Below are 19,150 nucleotides of genomic sequence, written 5' to 3' on the forward strand. Positions count from 1 at the left end.
AAAGGTATTATGTAGCTTACTAATGTATTCCTATTAACGCATTCTTACTAGCTTGAAACAATTTCTTGATATTTAGAGGGCCCAACATAGGATTTTTCAGTTGAAAGAATCTGCCAGGATCAAAACCTCAGGCTCGCTAACTTATTCAGTCTATCCAGTCAGTAACCCTCCTAAACCTATGCAGACATGCAATTTGTGCCAAGTTATCCTTTATGTAGTCAAAATCAAGCAAGAGACTGTTTTCAACGGTTAAGAGCTCTTAGCCTACCGGTACATAAAGCAGGATTGACTGGCTGTGACTGTTTATGTAACTTGATAAAGCTATGCTTTGACTGTACACGTACCAGTACATTTAGGTGATTGATAAGCCAGCTGTGCCTGCCACTTGTGTGCTTTTGTCTCTTGACTGAATTTGACTAGTCACAGTGCTTGCTGAAAATATGATCTGACTGTTGGTGACTAGCCTGTGTACAAGGCATGGCAGGGGAAGAAGATTGATTTTTTGACTGTCTGTGACTGTTCAGATAGCAGGAGGTATTCATTTTTGTAGATGTTTGAGATGCGAGTAAAAATGGGTTGAACAGAACTACATTATGTACATGTACATGTACATTGTACCTACCGGTATGACTATGAGAATGACTGTTGTGCACATGCATGTATTTCGTTGGATGTAGATGATGAATTGATCCACAAATGTGTTTACACCTAAATATTGCCTGATCACTTGATCAGTCAGGAATCAGATCGTGCCCAAAAGGGGTATCAACATGCAGGATTAGCCTTGGATTGTATCCTTATTGTGCTTGTGTTGACTCTAACTGTTCACTGCTCTGACAATCCCCTTGAGGGATCCAATGTAAACATGAAGTTTCAAGCAGTGTACATGTACAGTACCAAGACATTTGCAATTGATTAACTACAAAATGTATAATGTTATAGTTCAATATTCAATACTGACTTTCATGTATTTGTGTTTCCCTCCTTTTTTATTTCACTTGATGAATACAGGTATTTGCTCAGTATCTCCAGTTTTGTGGAATTGGCATCAATAACGCAAGGATTTATGAACGGGCAACTATGGAAATAAGGCGAAATCAGGTGGGCCATTGATTCAGGATGTAATGTAAAAATCAACTTGGAACCAAAAGTCCCCTTTATTTCATGTTCATTTACATGTAATTACGATGACAATAGATCATTTACATGTAATGCATATTAAAGAGCCAATGTATAATGTGCAAATCATAACAGAATATCAGAGAGGTTAAGTTACAAGTTTTTTGCAAGAAAGTGTACGCCTACCGGTACATGTAGGTGTTGCATCATGGTTACGCGTGCAAAATATGCATTGGCAAAGCACATGTGCAAATCCTGGCTTGTCGTACGCAATGCCAAACACATGATTTGGTCATTCCTTGTAATGTGAAGGAAGGGAAGTAAAAACCACCTCATTTCTCACACATGCAAAATTGTTAAAGATTGATTTAAAGAATTTTTATCAGAGTTCACATTAACTACTGTCATAATCAATAGACTTGAGAAGATTGTCTCCTTAAACAGAAGTATTTGTCAACATTTTTTTAAAGGTTCGCATACACAGATTCTATGAAATGCCTTCCTAAATCCTTTCCGAGTACGTGATTGGGAACGCAAGGCTTTCAGTACGTGTTGCCGTACACGTTTAGGCAAACTAAACCCCTCTATTAACGGTCGATTTTTTCAAATTAGTTTGAAGAACGTTATGCAGGGTTTAAGTCTGTGACTCACACCATAAATGATGGCGGAACACAAATCATAATAGCATATATTTACTTTATAAGACTAAAGGTTGATAATCAAGGATATTATCATTGCTCATGCATGTATACTCAGCTTTGTTTTGAAGGAAATCAAAGAGTTTGCCCCCAGTTCCAGGGCACTGGAATGTACATACATTAGTTTTACAAGGCAAGCAGAGCTCATTCAACATCTAGGCCCAATTTCTATTGAGATTTGTGTTGTAACGTCACTGATTTGAGCAACTGTTTCCTCTGGGGTTAAACGTGCTTTCACGGTGCTTACTGCTTACGGTCTCTATGAAATAGAGGGAGGCTCTGTTAGCATAAAATCGGCTATATGTTAAGCAGCTCTATGGAATTGGGCCCTGTTTAGCGAGTGTCACAATATTGAAACCAAACAGAAAACCAAAATAGTCGTAAACCCTGTGATTATCCTCATCCAACATGATAACAATATTTGAAATACTGCACAGCTGTGCCAAATGATAGCATAAGAATTTGACAGCTGTGCAACCAATTGATTGTATAAATCCAACATATGCATGTTGTTATTACCAATCGTGTTGTGAAATTGGCAATTGTAGCATATTTCAATTTTAAGTACATGTACATGTACGGTATGTACAAACTTGTACGTTTGCATGGACCTCACCTCACACACTCTAAAATTCCAACTGATTATACAGGCATTTAACCTTATTAGGATCATGACAATCCATATAACTTCAGCTTCAGATCACTTACATGTACATAGCTCACCGGTAATCGTTTAACTCTTTGAACCGAAAAGAAATTGACCAAAAATCTTGAAATATGTCTGATATTAGTTGAATACCGATAGATATTGTTGGATGTTTCTGTCTTTATCTGTACAAAAGGTACTGCTGGAGTTGGCCAAGGTTCTCTTTGAGGAGCAAAGCACGCTATCCAACATTGTGCGGCGCATCATGGAGTTGACTGTATCTCTATTGCGTTGTGAACGGTGTTCGATCCTATTAGTCGATGAGACATCTAAGGTTAGTTGATACCATGTGGATATTCAAAGCAAATACACACAAGTGATTTTAATGCCCTGAGGTATTGCAATGGTCAGTCTTGAATACCGATGGGATTATATAGTAATGTACCTGAATTTGTATGATGACAATTGAGGTCCATGCATCATATGTTGAGCAGTTTATGCAGTGAAGCAAGGCAGACTGCTACCATAGATAAACCCTAGTGCCTGCATTGCATAGATGCAGTAGAGAGATGCAGCCATGCTGTGCGTGACTTAGCATGCATAGGGAGATAGCAAAGCAATTTCCAGTGCATTATAATGATACGGCCAATGACAGTGCAAGCTACGCATACACATGGTAGATCATGAATATTTATATGGTTGGTATTTGGAGAAAAACAAAATTCACATCTGTAAAGGGTGAATATATATAGGCCAGATTGTTTGTTGCTTCTGCTTTTTTATTATTATTATTAATTTTATAATTGCTTTAACTTGTTTGGTTTTGTTTTCTGTTTCTATTGGTTGATTTTTGCAAGTATAATTGTTTAACTCTGCATTATGTTTTATTTCATTTGATTGGTTTGTATGTTCTGTGTTATTTTCAGAGGAATTCAGGTCACAATTTGTTCTAGATCTCAATACTGCTTGAAGTCTCAAATGATTACATTATTTTCATGGCGATGAAAGCAAGAAATCCAATTATTCAAAGAAGGAATGTGATTGCGATTTGATTGCGCATTGCTTTATCTTGACCATGTAGCATTGTTCAGTACAGTAATCATGTACAGTACATGTACCGGTATGTAAGATTTTCTGAGTGATCTCTTTTGAATATTTAAAATATAAACAAAATCATGACATAGTGAACTGTCATTCTTCTTAACATGTTGACTTTGTAAGTTCATTTAATTTATTACAACCTCTGTAATTGCCTCAAGGCACTACCCCGGTACATGCGCAATGAAATGAGTTTACCATCGGTATACTGTACATGTACGTACATGATATTCTCATTATACCGTAATTATGTGATTTGAATGGAACTTAATCCAGATTTTATCGTTGAATCGCTTATCGTATGAAATTAGGTACACATTTTCTGGAAAAACTGCCCAGCATGTACTGTATGTTATTATGTGACCATAACTCTTAAAAGTTGCATTACCAATAATCCTTCTTTCTTTTCTATAGTTAAACGTGAATGCAAAATTAAGTTTATCTATTTTGCACTGTACATGTAACAGTTTGATAATCTCCATACTGACATAATTTGTTTGCTCATATTTACAGAGAAGGAAAAATAAGCGCCAGCCAAGCAAAGACACGGTACATATACTAACTTGTCTTTTAACCAACTACCCCTCATCGTATCATGCTTGCTGCCTCACACACATGAAGTCACACTGCATGTTTGTATTGGTTTCATCTTGTCTCACTGCCAAATTTGTTGTGTTTGCACTGTCTTGTTGGGGGATGCATGGAAACAATGAAAGAATTGATCAAATTACCTGGCAGAATCTCCATTCAGTCTGGAATCAACTGTGCAAGACCATTTGCTTTCATATTCAGCTACATGTACAGGGTGTACATGTGCTGCTGCTGCATTGCATTATGCTAGACCTTGGTAATTAAAATCATAGTTCTGGATAGAAATTCTTTTTTTCTTTTTTTTTCAAATTTTCAGTACAAAAGCTTGCTCTTTAGAGATCCATGCAAAATTGTCTGTTTTCATTCTAAATATCTTTTCTATGCATGATTTTACAGTGTTCACCGGTTTCATTATCTTCTTATTACATATAGCTCTTTGGTAATTTTTTGATGGAAAAGGGTCCATTCTATGTACATGCATGGACATGTGCATAGACATTTGCTGACACTTAAAGGCAATATACAACATTCGCAAACATCAAAAAACAAAACTACCAAATTATTATGAAATACCTTACTTGACTGTAAGTGAATAATAGTCTCAAGCATTCTGTGGTATCATGGCACCTGGTGTGCTTTCCTTTTCTGGAAAAGTGGATTTTTGTATCAATTTCCAACGATCGTTGAAAAAACTGACTTTATTCAAGTACTGCCCCCAATTTACCAAATTTAGTTAGTCCGCATTTTGTTTGCCAATGGTTACATATCCTTGATCGGATGCAAGCCATGCGCTACTGTCTGGTTCCCTGACCTGACAATTCCCTGACATCTATAAATTGTCCCGTTTCGTCTGAAGTAGGGTCACAAAACTTTAAACAGGTCAGTGTACCATATTTGCCACAAAATACTAACCCCCAAATCCATCCATTTCTGAAAATTACAGCAAAAGCAAATGTTGTATATTACCTTTAAAACCAGTCTCAATTTGCACATGTACATGTACGTATGTAAACCTAGAGTGAAATATTGCACAGGCTTGCTCAGCATGCAGGATGTTATTGAGATGTAGTGTGTTTCCTGTCAAATGGACAAAAACTTCTTTACTTTATAATTGTTGAATTTGAAAAACAAATGACACAATTCTCCATAAAAGTGGTTTAGAAATCAACATTTAATTTTGGACAACATAACTGTCTGATCACAAACTCATATTTTATTCTAATATGGTTGAGTCTTAGCCTGTTATACCAGTGCAAATGTAATTTGCTAATTATATTATCAAAGAATAATGACAGGAAATAGTATCTCTTTCGTTTCAAGGGAAAGACTGTTAATGTTCATATATTAGTGGATCAATTCTGAAAGTTATATGTGTCAGTTATGAAACAGGAGTAAGGCAATTTGTATGTGAAATAAAACACCTGTCATCTTTCTCTTTTCTCTATCTTACACAACATCTACATGTATGTCATATCTTTCAGTGGCATACCCAGGATTTGGCTTTGGGGGGCTCACAATTTTTAATTTTTTTTTTTTTTTTTTTTTTGGGGGGGGGGGGGGGATTATTTTGATGTTGGTGGCGCCACTTACACCCCATTACCTATTATGCTACTCGAAAATAGAACACATACATATCAACAAGGTCAAATCGTGGGACTGAAAAAAAATTTTTAAACCTCTTGGGGCCCCCCCCCCCCTTGGGTGCGCCACTGATATGTTTCAAATAGTTCTGGTGTTGCCAAAAACACAAGAAATTTAGATAAACATACATTCTTAATTCTTCAAGTTACTGCATTATATTACTTATTTTTTTCTTTTGTTTCAACAGTGTTTTATTAATGTAGTTTTTTGGTTTTCAAATTACAAGTGAACGACACTTTATGTGTGATTCTTGTATGTTCTCTAACATTCTGAAATATGCCGGTCCTAAAGTAGCATGAATCTTTGTACACTCATATTTACTTTGTCATCAAACTCCATTTCATTCCTTTCTTTCACACATACCACTGATCTCATTTCATTGACACCGAACATACTGGTACATCATAGTTACTTGTTTTTCACACTGTATACCCTTTTCGCAGATCATATTTTCAGTTTTTTTTAAGTTTGAAGAGCCAATTACATTTGTGGTGCATGTAATGTCTTGTATTTACTTGTTCAGGTCTTAAGGGGAAAAAATGAGAGAACAAAATAATGGAAAAAAAATGATGTTTTTATAACAGTGTTGGACAAAGCCTGTTTGTTTTGGCTATCACATGATTTGTGGTAAAACATGAAGAAGAAAAAAATTCCTAGACCATCCGAGTTGTCATTTAGCATGTACATACATATGTACATGTAGTGCTGTGAATCTTTCATAAAGTTACGTGTGCGAAATATTTTCAAACAACAATGACTCAAACTGAAACTGTTACTCTAACTTGTTGAAAAACCAAATTGCATTTGGCCTTCAAACGTGGTACAGGAAAGCACATGAATGAATGTTAATATGTGAATCTTGTACCTCATCATTGACCATCTGTATTGGTATGAACATGTACTGATGAATTTGTGGTATTTTCATGTTCATACAGAGCATCTTCTCACAAGTGTTTGAGTTGGGCGTGGATGATCTAGAGAACAAGGGTCCCAACAATGGAAGCAGGTGAGTACGTAACGCTACAATGTATCTGTTCAGTGTCAGAATGTTTTTGCCTCACACCCCCAAAATAAATTATAGAAACTCTTACTATGTTGACGCTTTAGTAAAGTCGCTCAGGTCAGATTGTGATGAATGACGTTAGCATTGTACATGTATTATTTTTCTTTTTGACCCACAAATTGGTGTTGCTGGTCTCTCTAGATCTGCTGGTCCTAAATACATGTACATTACGTGTACATGTACCGTACATGTAGATGTATGACAAAGTTACACAGGTTTCAGACCGGCATTCCAGATTCGTGCCAAACCAAATTGAATTAAGAGCAACTTGAGTCAACCCCAATTGCGTTTGGTTTCAGACTGACAAATGCGCTTTGCATGGGAGCTACACCTTTCACATTGCATGGTTTTGTTTTTTGTTCAGCGTAAATACGTTTCTTCGCGCCATTCCTTGAGATTTGTTTTTCGACTTTGTTTTTCAGTGTTTAAATTAGTTCTGTGAAGAAGCAGCAAAAGATTGGCCAGCAACATGAAAGTCGGCAAACATAGCTGATAAAACCTTGAATTATGGCTTAAAGAAGGAAAAGGACAATAAAAACGGGCTACTAAGGGCTTGTGAAGAGATAGCACATTATTAATGCATGGGCAATTCCAGGGGAAGTGTAATGTCCGTGACGGAGCCAGTTAACCATGATGCCTTATCAATGATTCAGAGAAATGATCCAAAACTCTTAGTCTGTAATCTCCATTACCATTATTACATGACGGATGTGATCATGTGTAAGATTTGAAAAATACATTGTCACATTTACTCACTGGCTATTAGAAGCTGTGTCTCGGACATTACATAACGCTGGAATTGCCCACATGCATCATGGCCATTTTCTTGCTGCTCACATCACCTACATGTATGGAGTTTTCACCCATCAAGTCCATGCTTTATAGAGAAAACAGTACCGGTACATGTAGGCTACGTAAGACAGGGTGAGTCAAAAAGAAAGTGACCGAATTTGAAAAATATTTCCAAAATATGTGACTTGGGAGACATAAAGTACATCTTATTGACTTGTAACTGTGAAAAATTCACGTAGTTTGCATAATTTATTCCCAAGTTGTGTCTATTTCAATAAAACGACCACAAAACTCGGCTGTCCACCACTGATCATTTACCCTTCTACGAAATGATGAATACCCATTGAATACAATGAAACATGGCTATTTTCCCACCTCGATGAATGAACGAGAACTTGCAAAGGAAAACGTACACAAATCACCATCAATATGTCAGAATAAAGGGTGGACTTGTTCCTCTTATTCAAAACACAAAATCTGACAGTAAAAATAATGTTTCAGTCTTCATTAAAATAATTAAAATCTCATTTGTATTGGACTGCTTGTGTGTTGTCTGTAATTCTATCTCAACTCAATACCTAATCCAATTTGGCATTCCACGGACAGCTATAAAATGGTAAAACGTGCTTAACTTCTGATAGCATAGATCAATTTCAGTAATTCTTTTTTTTGAGATGAGGGGAAGAACATGCTCTTTTAAGATACAGGTGTATACTTGGTGTTTCAAATTTGATTGCTTTTTAAGGAAAAAAATCATGAATTCAGGTGACTTTCTTTTTGGCTCACCCTGTATAACTACTATCATTGCACCTTCCGTCAAACAGTACCTGCGCGGGAGCTGCAAAGGTCTGTTGCCATGTGATGTGTGATGGCCAAAGGTCAAACTTTCTAATTACCGTACATGTACATGTACATGTACATAAATCTGCATAATTGAGTTCTGCTCAGAATGAGAGCAACATCTCAAACCAAAGGGCTGTAGAGTCCTTCCGACTGTCTGCAACAGTTGATCTTTCAAAGTCTTGCGGGTATTGAACTTTAACTTTTTCAGTTAGTTTATTCAAATCTCAGAAATAATTTGGTTTGGCGTGATTCTAGAACTACAGTCTGAAACAGGAATAAGAACTCCAATCATCATCAATAAATTGTATTGTACTTCAACTTGTGTATGCCATTATTTTAATTCTCGAACTCATGCTGCCTGTCAATCCTATCTGTGTTGTGTAAATTAGACACTTGGGCTATTTGACAGGCATGCACAATCCAACAAATATTGCAGGCTTGGTAAAAGGTAATGCACTGCACTACTGAATGCCTTTCATCATCTTAATGACAAATCAAATAAAAGTGTTTTGAGATCCTCAGTTTGTCCTTTTACAGTGTGCTGTGGAATACTGAATATAGCTTTGTCTGTTTGCTTTTCAGTCCTGAGTGTTGTTTTCCAATCCACATTGGAATCACAGGGTATACAGCAACTACTGGTGAGGTGAGCTATAAGACAGGTTGCCTCAGGTATTCTCTCCTTTATACGGCAAGCTGGGCAATCAATGTTTGGAATGCGTCGGCTTCATATACACACAGGTTTTAAATGCAAATGCAATATGCACAAAGCCATACAAAAGTCAAGTAACATTTTGAGCCTTCTATTGGTTTGTGCACAAACATGGATGCGCCCAGCAGGTAATACATTAAGTTGGCTCTCTAGTAATTGAATGCATCGCTCTATGAATCTTTAATACACTGATTTGTTCACTATGCATGCATATTTACTCTCTTAATTTGTGATTGATGTGACTACAACTTGGTGAACAATAGTTAAAAACAAAAAGACATGCCTACATGCAGATGTAGGCATGGTAGGGATATGCTTCGACGCATGGTAGGGATACGCTTCGTATCCCTACCATGCGTCGCAGCGTCCTGCGATTCATTTCACAGAACGCGTCGTAAGTGCGACGCGTCGTAGGTGTATTTATTGCACAATACAGTGACTGTTTCATGTATTTATTCCGCATACAGTAAAAAGTCGTCTGATCGACAACAAAGAGTCGTCAGATATCCGCTCCAAAACTTTTTAAAACATAAAACAAAATGGCAAACTTGTAATGCAGTTTGAATGGGAAACAAGCTCGCGGTGGACTGATAGCTACTTTGGAATTTAAACTGCAATATTGCAGGCTAATTAATAATTACTTCAATGCATTTTCCTTTTGCAACTTTACACACAGTGTCTTGGTATTATAGTCTCATTTATGTAATTTGTATGGCATAAAACTGGGTAAGAAAAGGACGCTTCTTATCTCGCGATGACCATCAGTCACGCCGTGACTTGCGACCTGTTTAAAGCTGTTGTCAAGGAACTTATGACAGTTCAACACATCACAAGTTTGGTGAAATGGATCGTACAACATGTCGCGAGTTGCTACGTGTTACACGTCGTAACTCGGGTTGCGACACATCGTAGTGTTTCTTGAAATCGGGCCCTGGTACTGCACCCAATATGTTGTGAAATATACAATATATATGTGTATTCAAAACTACTTTTCGTTGTTTTATTGTTGGTTTTAAAGAGCATTTCCATTAATCATTATTTTCTCTTTTTCACAGACTTTGAACATTGCCGATGTGTACAAGGATTCTAGGTTTGATCCGAAGGTGAGCCCTTACATTTGAATCTCAGATTTAGTGAATCTAGACCAACGATTTGTATTAGACATAACTTCACTGCATCAATACATATCATTAAACACTGTGTAACCCAGCATTGCTGAGAAGGTAAAGGAACCCAGGTAAGCAGGATTCCTGTGATAACTTTACCTCTTCTGGTTTTACGGCAATGTGAATATCATTTAATATCCTGATCAAGTTTAGACATGGTTCCAGACGTTGCTGTGAGGTTGACCCAACTTTCTTGTCTCATGGTGTATATTAGCTCCATGGTATAATCAACAGCTGCTCAAAAGTCCATACCTGGCGCTTTCTAGCCTGCCCCACCAGGCCACATGTGTATAGGGCATAAAGTGAGGTACAACTGAAAGTGTAAACGTACATGTATATGATGTGTAAGCTTAGTTCACATGAATACATATTTGTCTTCAAGCAAACTTGAATCCTTAATCCTGAATAGTCATTCCATGGCAATAACATAAGTATGGGCCCCATGTTGCAAGGTGCGTATATTATTGAAAGGTGCGTATTGAGCACTTTTCTTGGATGCAAGCACTTTACTGCTGCACACACTTGTAATAGGATTGCGGTTCAAGTTTGTGGAAGATAAATTTGTAAATGAAAGTAAAATAATGAAGTGTGTCTGTGTTCCACATGCCACTGAGCCTTTTGCCTCATGGCATAGTCCACTCAAGCTCTTTGGATACAATAACACATAAATTATGCAATAATGCATATATTAAATACATGGCGCCACACACAGGTAAATCTGTGTGCAAGATGTTAGGGCCGTCACTTATACACTGACGTTAGTAAGGTCATGCATGACTGGTTCATGTTTAAGGCATTAGACCAGAGGACTATTTATCAGCATATAAGCACATCTTGAACCAAGACAAATAACAGTGATAAGATCGTTGCCTCAATCTGTGATGTAAAGTCAAAGACTAATGCATGAGTGTCTCTTTGAACTGTGGAGAAGGGTGAGCTTGTATTATATATTAATATGCATACACGTCTATGCACTGTGCGTACAGGGATGATAGCATTGTCATGCTCCATAGCAATTAATGTAATGGGTTGTGTGCCTAAAACTCGTACAGTAATATCAGTTTAGATCTCCATTCTAAATCAGAAGAAGGGCAATTCCACACCAAAGTGGACATGACACCAAAAAATTCAAATACATGTGACTTAAACAAATTTGGCATCAAATGACAGCTAAAAGTCTATATTTTCAAGATTTGAAGTCGGAATTTTATTTTTTATACATTTCAGTACCAAAAAATAGGATTATGTAATAATCCTGTTTTAATCCTAAAAATGTGATTAATAGTGATATGAAAGTATTCTACCAAAACACACACAAAAATATGTACTAATGCCATCAGTTTCTGTCATGAGAAAGTATTGGTCTTGAAAAACCGACTAAAACTTGTTTTTAACATTTTGCGTAATTTGCTTCGCTTCAGTGACTTCTAATATTTCAGCCTTCGAAAATGTCCTTCCGTTACCGAAAATATACATATTTTTTATTTATTTTTAAAACTTGCAGTATGAATGCATTGAAAGTTATTGTGCAAAGCAAGTTTAGGTAGGCCTTCAATATGACATTATAACTGACACTGCTTTTCTTCTCGTTTTTTAATTACAATTAATTAAATCACGTCCTTCCGTTACCAAATTGGTAACGGAAGGACGGTAACGGAAGGACAAATCGTATTTTTATCAAATGTTACGACATTTGCGCTCATGTTTGAAAAATGAAAATCACTGCAAATACATGCATGTACAATGAGCATTGAAAGGACATTCATGTGACCCACCTTCACAAAAGCAGGATAAGCAGGGCAAGGTGTTTATTACAAAGGAAGGCACAGGCATGTACAACATGTACAATGTATACATATATGCTGATGTACCAGTACTTGTACATGTATGGAGTTGTTGCAGAAAATCAAATCATAAAGTTGCTGCCATCAGCATTCATGGACAATAGAGAAAGATACGAATTCTGTGAAGCCATTCCAGAAGCAAATTAAGTCAAAAATGAGATGGCAGAAAGTACCGGTACTTTGGGGCACTTTCATTCAATTTACATGTGTAAGACATGTGAGGTGCAATCTTTGACAAATTATGCCCAAGTTAACAATTTCAGTTTGGATGTTTATAAATTAATTGTTACTACTCTAAATCATTGTAATTTGATTTCAAACATTGATTTTAGAGTTCAATTAAAAGCAACACCTAACTAAAGCCATCAGTACTACCGGTAGATGTTTTTACCTTAAATGTACATGTAGGCTGGTCGCCCCCCCCCCCCCTTTAGATAAACCACTGAACCGACCGGTATTATTATTAAAAGTTGTTGGTGAACATGTAACCAATATACTCAAGAGTTGAAATACTGTGTATTTAAACTTTTAAGGATTGAGGTGGTGGGTTTGAAGTCCATTTCTGTAGTTGTCTTGTGTTCGTGAATTATGTGTTTTGGGTTGTTTTCGTTTTTCTTTTGTTATCATTAATTAGCAGGCTTCTATCTTTATCTCAATAGTTTCTTGGGTATAATTATTTATGCCAGGTCTGCATATTGTTGATTTCACATTCAGTTACACATTTCAGCAATTTGTTTCACTTGTATAATTAGTGTAAATTCACATTTTGTTCATGCTGTAATTGAGTAAACCTTTTGTCCTTCCGTTACCGTCCTTCCGTTACCAAATCATAATCTGCTTAAAACGTTGTAATTATATTACCGAAACACTTAAAGTCAAATGAAAGGCGGTATAGTATAGATAAAGCTTCAGGGATTCCATTTCTTACCTTTAAAATATAATTGCCCCATAAAATTCACAGAGTTTACGCAAAACGCGAGTAAGTTGAAAAACCCTTGTCCGTTTTACCGTCCTTCCGTTACCGACCTCATTAATATTCATAATTCAAAAACGGGAGGCATTCTTTCCCCCTCAAAAGTGTGGAAAATGAAAGTAGCATTATAGCAATACAATTGTGACATTTATTTGCTGTAACTATGAACAGTGGCTGTGATACACACATTTGAAATTTTGTTTAATGAGTGAAAACGTCCTTCCGTTACCGTGGAATTGCCCAGAAGTGTCACTATTGAAGCACAATGATCATGTATCAATATATTCATTGTTATATTGTGCCTTTGATAGTGTAATTTCATTGGTTGGCTGGTCATACCAGCACATGTCTGTCCTGAAAATGGCTGTTTACTTTGTATACACTGTGTTGCATATAAATTAAGTCTTATACACTACGTTGGGCAGGCATGTAGGGCGCGTATCGGGCAGCCCCGTGCGCCAGGTGACTGAGAACTGCAACCGCTCAGTCTCATGTCTGGTAGGAAAGCTGGCAGTAATCAAAAGGTTAGGTTACTGTGCAGTCATCTCATTTATTTAATAATAATGATAATTTAAACTTTATATTGCTCTGCTTCCATTTTTTTAAATAATCAAAATTGCATTACATTGAAAAACTTTGACCAAAAAAATTGCTGTTAAAAAATGAACTTAAAAATACATCCATCTACCGGTAGTTAGCATAAAAAGAAACATAATACACAACACCAATCCAGAGCAGGTTAATGTGGCAGCCATGTTGCGTACATGCATTTAGAGTACAGTTTGGGTCAGCAGCAGATGATAAAAATCTACAGAAATACACAAATCTTCACAAAAGTCACAAATTTATATATGAGCCACATCATAACAGCAGCAGAGTAAAGCCTATGGTAGATGTCAAAAACAAACTGAGATAGAAATAGATTTAGAAATGTGACTGTATGACAAATTTTTAAAAGTGGGAGCTACATCAATAGCGCACTCTTACATAGTAAATTAAAACTTTATAAACCATTATGTTTTGACTTATTGGCATGATATACATTGTAACAGAAGATTTGTTGACTGCTGTGATGTGGGACGTGACGGTTTAACCCCCTTGGGACGCATCTACGTATATGGCGCCCTCGGCTTGCGTTGGGTGCTATGGCCATATCACACATTACCGCAGTCCGTAATTGTTAACTGGTCAATTAACTCTTTTGTGGTGATTTGAGGTGCACAGCTGGTATGTGTGCATATGATTGCATGTACAGGTTCAAATACCAATACTAATTATATCAATCAATAATACAACTTTTATGGGCATATTGGTAGTTCTATGTCATTTGCTCCTGGTGTATAGCTGATGTTTTGTTCAACTTCAGAACCTATTGAGGCTCTTTCACACTATCCAAAATCTCTGTGTTTGACCCAAGTCAGACCCAAGATTTGTGCAACCACTTTCACACTAGCAAGAAACCAACATGGCTCCTACGTGGGTCTGGTGCTTGGTCAGTGTGAACTGTATGCATTGTCAAGTCATGCTGGATCAGATTTGGTTCAGCTAACGGTGGACCCAATGTTGATATCCACACGGGTTTACATGGTAGGGTGGAAAGCCTTTTTTGTGTTGGTGAATAGGCTACATATCTTCAACAGGAAGCTGATATGATTTTACAAATGTATAGTGAAAATTGCTGGCTAGGGCTGAGTCTGATGGAGTATTCAAATTTCCATTTAGTTGAATTTTGCAATGCTTTATTCTTGGCACTGTGCCAACTACTGGTATTGGCATCAGCATTACTACAATGTCTCTTGTCTGGCAAAGTAATGCATCACATGCATAACAACTACGTGCATGAAAGTGGGGGGGGGGGGGGGTGTTGGCTGGCTAGTTTTAACAAAACACACAATGAATGCCACAAGGAGAGAGAAGCATGTCATACTGTAGTGAATGACTATGGAAAGTACAGGTATAATCAATCACGTTTAAAAACCAGGTTGCCACTGCAAACATGTACCGGTACGTGTATGTTACAAAATAAATCCTGACGTTCAATTACTCCAGATATCACTGCATGTCACCCCACATAGAGTATTGTTAGACACAGTAGGACCACTGTGCACAATTAACCTATCGCGGTAGAATTGCGTGAATGCAGCTTGTGAAATATTGTCCAATTACATGAGATACAAAATGGATGCGGAATGCGCAAAATCTGAGACAAACAAAACTTAGTGTACAAAATTCCATAGGGTTGTCTAAGGGGTGTGGCTAACTCGCAAACGGCGATAGGTCAATTGGGAGGGACCACTGCAGTGTTGTAGTACTCGTACTCGGTACTCGTACTCGTACTTGAGTACTTTTTTTGGAGTACTCGTACTCGAATGTCAAAGTACTCGTACTCGAAATGACGGTACTCGTACTCGGGCAGCAACGTACTCGTACTCGACATGTCGAAATTGTACTCGATCATTAAAGTACTCGTACTCGATTAGCAGTACTCGGGGGGAAAAAAAATGTTGTAGCTTCACTTACCATGGCCTTATTTTATCGATTCTTTCAGTTGGAAATTGTTCTTAACAGCTAGCCGTGAGTGGGTCTGTATATCGGTCGACTGGGCCTGGACCAATTACGCACAATGAACCATTTGCCGTATGGCCGTATTCGGAAATGCGAGTACTCGTACTCGTACTCGTACTCGGAAGTACTCGTACTCGTACTCGTTCTCGTACTCGGAAGTACAAGTACTCGTACTCAGAGATCCTTTCTTGTACTCGGAGGTACAAGTACTCGTACTCGTACTCTGCAACCTAAGTACTCGGCAGTACTCGGTACTCGGAAAAAAGTACTCGACTACAACACTGGACCACTGGGAGTCTCCTGAATGCATTGCTGACAGTACCTAAAACTTAAATGCAGACGCGTTTGATCATTTTTATGTAGACCACGCAAAATAAATTTTAATTTATTATTATTATTATTATTACTGTGGTCAGCTATTCATACTCTTCAAACCATAGAGCAACCTTGTTCTATGTTCAAACTAATACCAGGTTGCATATGAAGGGGATATAGATATTGGATTGTTTTACCAGGGTAGAGCCCCTCAACTCTGGTCCCGACCAGGGCTGAGTTTTACCTGTGTTGAGCACTGGACCTGTGAAGATGCTGTCTTGGATTGATGCTAATGTGAAAGGGGTTGCCAGAATGTCATTGTCAGGGTTCAGCATGAACCCATGTCCAACACAGAGATTGTAGTTGGTGTGAATGGGCCTTACATTGTAGATGAATGTTCTTATTGAACATGACCTACATGTAGCCCAAGCAATGAACACAGCATAAATAGTTTTGTGTCATTCAAGCTACTTGTCTAGAGTATCATATTTAACACATGGTGAAACTCATTTGAGGATGAACCTAGCCCTGAGAAGACCCTTCCCTTGCCCCCCCCCCCTTTTGAGTCCCTCCTTTCCCCTCCCCATTATGCTTGAGGGTCATTATACTTGAGAACTACCAGTACTAGTCATGAGGAATTAACAAAGTATGGTAATATTTCCTGTCATGTGAAGTTCCATGAAGTTGGCCCCTGATATGAAAGTCCATTAATCACTTCTTGCTGGCACATTCAAAATAGATCTTAATGTGAAATGTACGTGTGCATATTTTTACCATTGATAATTTGGATGCTTTGTAGATTGATGAAGAAACAGGGTATAAAACACGCCAGATGCTGTGCATGCCCATCAAGAATGCCTTTGGATCTATACTAGGAGTCATCCTATTGGTCAATAAGCAAGACGGTACACCCTTCAATAGGAATGATGAAGACATGTTTGAGGTATGGAGTTATGATCAGAGTAAATGTAGTGCAGTCAATAGTGAAGATATGTTGATTTTGTTCACACTAACCACATGGAATAAGTATGCAAGTGTGGACTACCCCTGTCAAATTTGATGCGTGTTGTCTTAAGAATCACCTGACTAAAGATAGTTGCTTCATGTACATACATTTATATCACATGACTTTGGACAAGCTCATAGATAGTTGCATAAATAGGTTAAGTAAATATGGGTTAGAATGGCATCAAAACGACGGACTATCTTCAGACCAGACCCATTGAAGGCTCTGCTGACTATTGAAGCGAATAAACCCTGCTTAATAAAGCAGAACTTTCTGTGCTCCTTGTTAGTATACTTCATGTGTTAACACTGATGATTAACACTGCTCATCCAGAGTGATACAAACGCAGGTAGACAATAGAAAACGAAAGCTGCAGCCCTCATTTTCTTTTGTCTACAACAGCCATTCTATGTAAGGGTCATCACCAAACTCAAAAATTGAAGTGAAAGGAATAAATGTTGGTCAGTTATATTTGATAAGAGGAATATTGAAACCATCTAAATCTCAAAAGATTTTTAAAAATAAATCATTCGATTTAAAGTTTCAGCCTCCTGAACATGGATGAATTTTGTGGGCAAAACGGAGGGTCAGGGGTATAAATCACAAACTGAGGAAGTAATTGAAGCTCATTCATAAGATTGTGCTTTATCTGCATACATTTGATAGCTATTCCAGTCTATTTGATAAAACATTGAGAATTTTTCCAAATGTCTTCAGTATTTTCCCACTATTTCATCGTTAAAACACCCTCAAAAATATGTCACGCGAGTCACAAAATAGGCCTTTTTTTCAGATTACTTAATAACTAGAGAGGGATTCAGCTAGTGTTTGATATTTGTAAATGAAATAGTGGTGGTCTATCAATAAAAGTATGAATATTCTTATTTGCTCTACATTCCTTGTAGAAAAAACTATCTCAAGAATGTCACGCGAGTCACACATGGTGTATGTCACGCGAGTCACCAGGGGCGGATCCAGGAATTTTTGCAGGGGGGGGGGGTTTCATCAGCCAAGAAATCTGAAAATGTACACACGTTTTTTCTCCGGACACTTGGCCTCCGTAAAATCAAAAACTGGGGGGGCGGGGGGTGGGGGGCTGGTACCAATTTCAATCGGGGGCGCTGTTCAAATTCGACGATTTTTAACACATTACAGAATGGTGTACCGTAGTTTGAACAGGCGGACATTAGACCAGTATAATTTTGGGGGGGGTGTCACAGCAGGGGGGGGGGGGGGGGGTTCAACTTATTTTTTAGGAATTTGTATGAGAATTTTTTTTTTGACAGAGCTGGGGGGGGGGGGGTTGACCCCCAAAACCCCCCTCTGGATCCGCGCCTGGTCACAAGCGAAGCCAGGAATGTTTCATTTACATGTAATACAAAGAAACAATGCCATATTAAATTATAGAATTGGAATTAAGTCTTTAAAAGCATTAGTTATGTAACAAGAAATTGAATCAGTTTTTTACAAATGTATATACAGTCGAGTCTCGTTAATACAAACTCGTTCGGACCTAGCCAAATAGTTTGTTATATCAGAATTTTGTACTAAGAGGAACATCAGTCCCATTCATTGTGCACATAAATGCACAGTCGGGACTAAGGCTTTATGTTTGTTATAACCAGAATTTTGTATTAACAGAGTTTGTACAAACGAGATTCAACTGTACTGTATACATTCCTATACAACTGCATCATTAATTGCAGCTCTTAACTTTTAAGGAAACTGTGACTCTACATGACCAAGAATTACAACTGTTTTCCTGAAATAATCACCCGTGGATTGATGACATCACTTCGTAACTTAAATTCCGAAACATTTTTTTTCTCTCCATGTCATTGTTAAGGATATTGTGTTTAAACCAGATTTCCACCCCCAACATTTGCCAAAGTAAAGGGATAAATAGCAGTTTTCACACTCTTTCATAAGGTATTCACAGGTAAATCATTTTTATTAATATAATATTATGATTTGATTTGTTATACTACAATTACAGTTATAATGTGAAAGTGAAAAGCTACTGTGTCACGCGAGTCACGCATTTGTGTCACGCGAGTCACATTTTCTTCAGGCCATTTCTT

General features: G+C 37.5%; 1 protein-coding gene across 2 annotated transcripts in view; it reads left to right on the forward strand.

Annotated features, from left to right (window-relative positions):
- LOC119731341 (dual 3',5'-cyclic-AMP and -GMP phosphodiesterase 11-like) overlaps positions 1-19,150 on the forward strand; it is a 63,840-nt gene that overhangs the window by 31,679 nt on the left and 13,011 nt on the right. Inside the window, exons 3-9 of one of the 2 annotated variants that reach the window (XM_038204515.1) lie at positions 1,012-1,101; positions 2,660-2,797; positions 4,075-4,110; positions 6,729-6,799; positions 9,074-9,134; positions 10,256-10,303; positions 16,863-17,006. In XM_038204515.1, coding sequence (XP_038060443.1) covers positions 1,012-1,101; positions 2,660-2,797; positions 4,075-4,110; positions 6,729-6,799; positions 9,074-9,134; positions 10,256-10,303; positions 16,863-17,006 — 588 coding nt within the window. The remainder of the gene's footprint in view (positions 1-1,011; positions 1,102-2,659; positions 2,798-4,074; positions 4,111-6,728; positions 6,800-9,073; positions 9,135-10,255; positions 10,304-16,862; positions 17,007-19,150) is intronic. The other variant, XM_038204516.1, reaches the window with a different exon arrangement.

The sequence above is a fragment of the Patiria miniata genome, unplaced genomic scaffold, assembly GCF_015706575.1.
Source record: "Patiria miniata isolate m_02_andy unplaced genomic scaffold, ASM1570657v1 HiC_scaffold_23, whole genome shotgun sequence".
Taxonomy (NCBI): Eukaryota; Metazoa; Echinodermata; class Asteroidea; order Valvatida; family Asterinidae; genus Patiria; species Patiria miniata.